Source organism: Brassica napus, chromosome C5, assembly GCF_020379485.1.
Source record: "Brassica napus cultivar Da-Ae chromosome C5, Da-Ae, whole genome shotgun sequence".
Lineage (NCBI taxonomy): Eukaryota > Viridiplantae > Streptophyta > Magnoliopsida > Brassicales > Brassicaceae > Brassica > Brassica napus.
This window is the reverse complement of record NC_063448.1, coordinates 30233872-30242110: the sequence shown is the minus strand read 5'-3', so window position 1 is coordinate 30242110 and position 8239 is coordinate 30233872. Positions and strand designations below refer to the sequence as shown.

At 41.9% G+C, this 8239-nt stretch overlaps 1 protein-coding gene across 1 annotated transcript; it reads right to left on the bottom strand.

The window, feature by feature from the left end:
• Nucleotides 1-3013: 3013 nt before the first annotated feature.
• LOC111206416 (ABC transporter C family member 4) lies at nt 3014-7595 on the bottom strand. The gene is given in 10 exon segments (XM_022703159.2): nt 3014-3257; nt 3260-3517; nt 3595-3658; nt 3730-4035; nt 4141-4355; nt 4440-4734; nt 4821-4985; nt 5056-5724; nt 5787-5873; nt 5970-7595. Coding segments are annotated over 10 exon segments (3762 nt in total). The 5' UTR covers nt 7593-7595; the 3' UTR covers nt 3014-3177.
• Nucleotides 7596-8239: the final 644 nt, after the last annotated feature.

Here is an 8239-nt window from a genome sequence, read left to right as displayed (position 1 = left end):
CGTTATTCCGACGACATACCGACGATTTTTTCCCTCAGTATGCCGCTGTTTTCTTGTAGTGGCATGATAATGTAAAGCTCAACTACTTAGTCAACAAGTCCATCAGCGTTCGCAATGTTTGGACTTGTCTATTAACTAGATCTAATGATCTCAACTATCGTATGTCGACCAATAGAAAGAGTCGATCGATGATCCTATAGGGATATCGATCGATACACCTTTCGCTCTGTCGATCGATTATTCAATAATGATATCGATCGACGCGCTTCTAGTTAAGCTTTATGTGCGGGTTGAATGAATGCTTACTACGCTCAATAGATCAGCTCTCGCCTTACTCTTAGCAAGAAACTTAGCTGAGTTAGAATGTTTTCAAGATGAGAATGAAGCTCTCGCTTTTATCTATCAATTCTAGGGCAGGTTCTAGGTAGCTAATCTAGAGACATTTATTAATGAACAATCCTAATAACAATTACCATAACTCAGCAATCTATAGTTGGGGCTAATCCCTCCTAACCTATTTAAACCCTAAAATCTAACAATGGAACTACTTAGACATGGCTAAGCAATTCATAACAGCAATTGGGTAAGAAAACTTCATTAGAATAGTAAATAGATATCAATGGAGTTCCAATCACAAATTATAACTTTGGATCTTCTCTCCAATCTATCAAAATCCTAGAAAACCTTTATGTGAAAATAATAAAACTAGAAAAGCACACTTTGCCTCTAACATGGTGGCAAAGCTTATAATTAGGTTAACACTCGTCAGGGCAATCTTGTAAATTGGTGAAGACTTGGGCTTCAAGTCGGCTGTGACCAAACGAGCTTTCTGCGCGCTTTGCTGTCGATCAATGATATGAACATCGATCGATTATTCCTCTCCAATATCAACCGATGATCGAGCTCGATGGTCATCTCGGGTGCTTGCTCCAAATATCTCCAAAATGTTCCAAAATCATCACTTATCTCCAAATCACTCCTGATCTTATAAATATAGTAAATAACTCTATAATATAATAATTATTAGTAAAAACACATATAAACCATGGATGAAAATGGGTCAAACCATGGTCTATCATATAGACACCTGGGCACCGATAGGAGTTGTCCTAGATGTGCTGGCCCAGTGGAGTCTTTATCAGACTATTCGTCCCTTCCGGTTACTTCCCAAGTACATCCATTTATCAAAACATGAACTTTCTGTTTTGGAAGAGAAAAGATGTGGCTCCTTTGAGACCACAATTCGATACATTCCTATGGATCTGTTGGTATATTTGGAAGGCCAGGAACGACAAACTCTTTAATGGGAAAGACGTATCTCCAATCGACACTCTTCAACACGCCTCTCTTGAGGCAGAATGTTGGAGAAAAGCTAACGAGAATGAGGAAGCAAATGAGGATCAGGACGATCCCTCCACTACATAGATTGAGACAGCGGCCCCTTGGATGCTCCGAATCCCAACCTGTCAAATTAATGCATCATGGATCAATAATGGCAGTGTCAGTGGCTTAGGGTGGAGTCTTAAGGATCAAATGGGCTCAAAATACTTCGGATTAAGGGCGTGTCACATGAGCCTTTCAGCTTTGCATGCTGAGATGGAAGGTTTATTTTGGGCAGCCTCTTGTATGAGAGACAGAAAGATAACTTCGGTACGGTTTGAGACGGATTGCTCGGACTTAATGGAAATGACTATAAACCCAATGGATTGGCCAGCGTTCGTGACAAAGATCGAGGATTTCTAGAGGCTACAAGAGGACTTCGAGAATGTGAGGATATCTCATATTCCTCGGAGCCGAAACGACCAGGCAGACGTTGTTAGCAAAGGATGCAAGGATCAAAGGCTATTTTTTTCCATATAGATCAGACTCAGACAGATGGAAATGTTCATAGGAGAATCGGCTCGTCTGTTCTCCACTTGATCTAGTTTAGATGGGTAGACGACAAAAAAAACAAAAAAAAAAGAATGAAAAGATAAGCCATCGCTCTATCGACCGTATGTTAGTCTCCGTGTAATCAACTTTTTGTTTCCTTTGATATCAGGGGTGAAGCCACATGGTAGGGAAGGGATGCACATGCACCCATAATTTTTTTTTAAAAATAGTGTAAATGCTAAGTAATTTTATATGTGCACCCATTAGAATTTATAATTGTGCACCCAGTAGAATTTAGATTAAGGGCAAATGAAAAACAAAACAAACTAAATTCCAAAAAAAAAATAGCTTAGCCCACAAAAAATAAAAGAAACTTTTAAAGCCTAATTATAGTTTTCAATTTCTTTTGCTAAAATCTCTAACTAGTACTAACTAGTAACTATTAACGTGACATGCAAAAAACTTTAAAAATATATTTTTATTTCCAAAATTTATTTTAAAAAATATTTTGATTTGTTTCCACTAGGATGTGTAATTATTCGAATAGTATTTGAATTTTGCACAGAAGTCCTAAAGTTTTAAACAATGACTTATTTGACTTTAGATAAATTTTGTTTTTATCAACGATGAAAATGTAATTTAGTTATTTAATTACATATCTTTTAATTTGTAAACTTTTGAAATGAGTTTTGAATTTACCTGTTACTAGTGCAAGTCATGAAATTTTTTTTATGCAATGAAATTAGTGCAAACCACCCTATCCAAACGAATGTGAGATCATTTTAAGTGTATCTCATTTTGATTTACCAAAAAATTGCTTGAAAATATCACAAACTAAGAAGTGATACCTTAATTCAAGCAATGATTAATTTATAATGTATTAATATCAATATTTTATTACATTTATTTTCATATTATATCATTTTAATTTTAAATTATATTTTTAAAAATTATTTAATATTTTAATTTTAATATTAGTAGTGCACCCAACATAAAAATTTCCTGGCTTCGCCCTGTTTGATATGTAACTAGTAACCCGCCACCCCCTCCAAACTCACATGTTGGTGGAACTACTAGGTTCCCACCCAAGTTAGTTGGCTAACATAAACATAACAATTAACAAGTATCTCTATAAATCAAGAGTCCTAAAATGAAACCGTTGAATTAACGATGTCGTTTGGGTTACAAAAACATTTGATTATTCAAATTCTGTTTTATTGTTTAAACAAAAATTACATAAGAAACAATCTCGATTTTTTTTCTCCAGTCAGTTAAAATAATATCTTTAGATATTTTTTCTAATTTTCATATTCCAGAAGATCTGAGAGCATACTCTTGCACCAGCGCCGCAAAAAGAGAGTGGCTCTCAAGCAAACGAGTCGGCTATCAAACTCTTTTGCCTTACCTGCGTCTATGACGAGTACTCGTTCGCAGTCCATCACTGTTGGGATCCTGTGAGCGATGCTAACTATGGTACACGACTCAAAGTCTTCTCTAATAATCTTCTGAATCACTGCATCGGTTTGAGAATCTACAGATGCAGTTGCTTCGTCTAGAAACAGAAGTCTGCTTCGTTTCAGCATAACCCTGCCTAAACATAGAAGCTGCCTCTGTCCTACGCTCCAGTTCTCACCACTATCAACCACTGTAAGAATCAAGTATGTATATGTTCATTCAAGATTCTTTTCTCATGAAAATGTATATAATCTGCTAAAAACTCACCCAAAGAATCGAGCTCCTCAGGCTTTGTAGCAACAACATCCTTTAGTTGGCATCGCTCAAGGCTCTGGAGAAGAAAAGGATAAAAATATTATTGTATATGATTAAGATAGAAACTTCAACGTTGAAGCTCATCACCTTCCAGATTTCTTCGTCGGAGTATTGATCTGTTGGGTCGATGTTGCTTCTCACAGTTCCTTCAAAGAGGACTGGTTCTTGAGGAATGATTCCGAATCTTGACCTGAGATCATGTAATCCTAAGTTGCATATATCAATCCCATCGATGATTATCCTCCCTCCTGATGGTTCTACAAGCCTGAACAAGACTTGGATCAACGTCGATTTCCCGCTTCCTGTTCGTCCAACGACACCAACTTTCTCTCCTCCTTTGATGTCTAGAGTGATTCCTTTGAGCACAAGTGGAGTGTTTGGCCTGTACCGTACCTATTTGTTGTAGAAAATTTCATATGAGGTCCCCTTCTTGAATACTTTAAGCAGTAAAGATGAGTCTTCTAGTCATGAAAATGTTTTGGTTTGTTGTTAACTTACCTTGAGGTCTTCGAGATGTACATTGCCATGGAAAGGCCAGTTGGAAGGTGGGAGGTTTTCTTTGCTCTCCCACTCGGATTCAGCAGGAATATCAGTGAACTGTTTGATCCTTTCAACAGAAACCATCTTGTTTTCGACAAAACAGCTCATGTAGATTGCCCAAAATAGAACCGAGTTCAAAGACAGCCCGTAAGAAAGAGACAACCCTACATTTTCTGCATCAGACCAAAAGAATATTATTCCTCATGATTGAGATCGTCTCAAGGTATGTATTTTGTTGGTAATGTGTTGATCATTACCTGGTTTGATAACGTTGCTTGGTAACATAACCATAAACAGAGCTGAGATGCAGAGCACCCAGCTCCCAATAAGCTCAAGCCGAAACCCGAGCCATTCGTTTGAACCGTTGTTGTGGAAGTCCATCCTAAGATTGTCGTTGACACGCTTCACATTCTCTTGCCTAAACAACTCATGTTTCCTGAACGACCTGATTGTCATCACTCCTGCTATACTCTCCGAGAAATGGTGGATGACAGGAGCCTTGGTGATGGAGTCCAGGCGTGTTAATTCGCGGGAAGATGCTAGGTAATAGTTCTGAAGGATCAAAAGGAAAGTGGCATGTAAGGACATTTAATATCAAAGAAGAAACATATATACGAATGAAAGAGATGTGTGCCTACCCGGTACCAAATGTTGAGCCATCCAAGAGGAATCACAAAGAAAATAGTAGGCCAAGCGTACTGGCAAGTAACTATGAAAATGCTAAGCAGAGTTGTGTACATTGAGGCCACAAGTCCGAGCATGAACGGAATGAAGATATCAACGTTTGTTTGATCAGTCGATGCCTGCAAAGTATTGAACCTTTTAACATCTTTACTAAAATCAAATCTCATATAGGGTGAAACTTTTTCTCACCCGGCTGAGGATTCTTCCAGATGGTGTGGTGTCGAAGAACGACATGGGAGCATGTAAGATACTGTTAAGAATCTGTCGGAAGAAGATCTGAGCCGTCTTGAGTCCCAAGTGTGTGACGTAATATGAGCGCAAACTCACCAAAACGATGGAAACAAGCGCAATAATGACGTATACACGAATGAAAACAGAGGCGTCAAACGATACTGCATTGTTGGCTGATGTTTCGTAAGCGAGCCAGTAGTCGCTAGCCATCACAGAGCCTTGCCATGTTAGAGAGAAGAACACCACAAACACAATGCCCCACCAGCCATAGGCCTCGGTGCAATACTGCTTGTAAACTCGCAGACTAACCTGCCCGGTCTCCCTTTCCTCTTCTTTGATGAGCTTCGAGCCATCTTCTAGTGTGTGAGAGCCGAGAAACGACTTGACGTGTTCCTCATTAAGATCACTTAAGTGAGGAGACTCCATGGACGTTCTTGGGGAGCTGACACGAGGAGACGTTGGTGCTCTTGGGGATGTAATGATTGATGTTGCCGCTGAACACTCTGCACCGGCTTCAACTAGCTCCATTGATGTCTCATGTGCCGCCACGAGCTCCCCGAAATCCAACCCGGAGCTGACTAACTCGTCGTATCTTCCTGATTCAACAATCTTCCCTTCCCGCATCACCTGAAACTCCATCTCATAAGTATACATACATGTTCAACTCTCTTGATAAAGCTTGAACTTACCAAAATACAATCAACGTTGTGCAAGAAGTCCACTTGATGGGTTACGAGCAAGACGGTCTTGCCTTTCAGAACTCCTCTTACACAATTCTAAAAAAAAAGAAAACAAGAATCAACTTGTGTTGCATTTTGAAGTTAATTTAAAATTAGTACATCAAGATTCTTGTGTGTCTTGTCCCTTGTCACCTTGAAAATGTCTGAACCGGTATGAGCATCCACGGCGCTGAAAACATCATCAAGAAAGTAAACATCGCAGTCTTGGTAAACTGCACGTGCGAGCTGTATACGCTGCTTCTGACCTCCGCTGAGGTTGATTCCACGTTCTCCAATCTCAGTTTGTTCTCCAAACTCCATCATTTCCAGATCTTTCTCCAGACAACAGACATTGAGAACTTCGTTATACTTCTCTCTATCCATCGGAAGACCAAACAAGATGCTGTCTAGAACCGTGCCGTTCTGGATCCATGATGTCTGCGCTACATAACCTGTGCTGCCACAAACAATCACCTGGCCCGTGATTCTGTGCATTTCGCCAAGAACCGAAGCTAACAAGGAAGACTTTCCTGAACCAACTGTCCCAACTATCGCTGTGAGCTCTCCTTTATTAACCTTAAAGTTGATGTCTTTGAGTGCAGGTACGTTGTCCTCATCATCCCAACTAAAGCTTCCATCTCTTACCTCCACGGCAATATTACCATCACAACCCACGGATCTCTCCACGGCCTCGCTAGACAGCTCTCTGCTCATCATGTACGAGTCAAGTCTTCCCAGAGAGATCATTGCCTGCGAGAGAGATATCATAGACTGAGGGAACGTCCTGATGGGTTCTTGCAAGATCTTGAAAATGGTCGTGGTGGTGAACACGGTCCCAGCGTCAAGCTTGACTCCCAAGAAAAGCGCGGTGGCGAACGTGAGAGCCGAGATAAGAACCGGCGTGCTCCAGAGAACAATGATGTTTGCGGCTATAGAGTAGAGAAACTTGGAGAGCCAACCAAACTCCATGTCCCTGAATCCAAGGATCCTCTTGTTGAAATGATTCTCCCAAGCCTGGAACTTGATCACTCGCATGTAGTTAAGCATCTCGTTGGTGGCCTTCATCCGAGAATCTCTGTTTCCCATCAAGCTAAATTGGTATCTGTTCTTTCTCTTAGTCCCCAGGAGGACGAATACGAACACTCCGGTTAGACCGATGATGGCGGTGACAACAGACGGGCCTAGGCTTCCGTAGAGAAGCACTAAAGCAAGAGCCACTTGTAAGGGCATAAGCCAGATTGCGTGGAGCTGAAGCATCATGTCAGAGAGCTGTTGCGCATCCACGGCCATGTAGTTCACGATTTGACCGACGCCGTGGCTCTGACGCGCGGATCTAGTGATCTTTAAACCTTTCTTGTACAGTGCGGTGATTAGAGTCGACCTTATGAGCATCCCAAGCTTCTGCGAGCTGAAGTTAAAGTGATGCGTCGTCAAGACCTCCACGAACTTCGCGACAAGGAGGATGAGGACGAGGTAGTAGCCCTGCCACGGCGAGGATCTCTTGCCAGAGGTGAAATCGACGAAGCTCTGGATGAGAACAGGACCGACGTACATGACGCCGAGACGCACGATTGCGAGGATCGCCGTGAAGAGGATCTCTTTCCAGAAACATCGGAGTATGGTCGTACGGACAGGATGGCTCGAGTTGTCGGAAGGTTTCGGCCAGTTTGATTCGAAGAGAAGCGCGAGCCTCTCTGCTTTGTGCTCTGGAGAGAGCGTCGGGACTTGTTCAAGCGTCAACGGTGACTTGTAGCCTTTGCTCAGTAGAGGATTCATCCATAACCAGAACGTCTTGGATAAAGCCGAAGCGGAGCATAGAGAGAGACGTTATCGGATTTTTCCGAAACGACGTCGTATGCTTTCGTATCACTGTTGTTGTTCCCTTCCGTTGTGACCACGCCGGTGCTTCCTATGACGGAAGCGATTAGCAGAAAGGCGGTCAACGGGAAGGAGAAGAACGATGCGAAGTCTTCTGCTTTTAGGACGGCGTTGGAGTCGTCGGAGAGTACGTGGAGAATCCCGGAGAAGGTGAAGAGAGTTGTCACGACGAAGCTTGAAACCCAGTAGATTCTTAGAGATAAGTGGTGCTTCAGAGCTGCGAATCTCTTCTCGTGGAGGACAAGAACTGCGGTGACGGCGTTTGTGACGGCGTGGATTAGCCAAAACATGGGGTCTATAACGTTCCATGGTCTCTGTGTCCGTTGCTTCTCCGTGAACGCCAAAACACAGACCACAACGGAGAAAACCGACAGTAGAATTCCTAAATTAGCAAATAAGAAAAAAACTAGTACAATAGAAAACCCTAATGACGCAAGGAGACGGCTACGGCAATCCCGAATCGGCAAACAAGGAGAAGGCAATAGGAGAGATCAGAAGTGATGCACATGATGTGCGGGAGCAGTCTCGCGAGCAGGTCTTGCAGG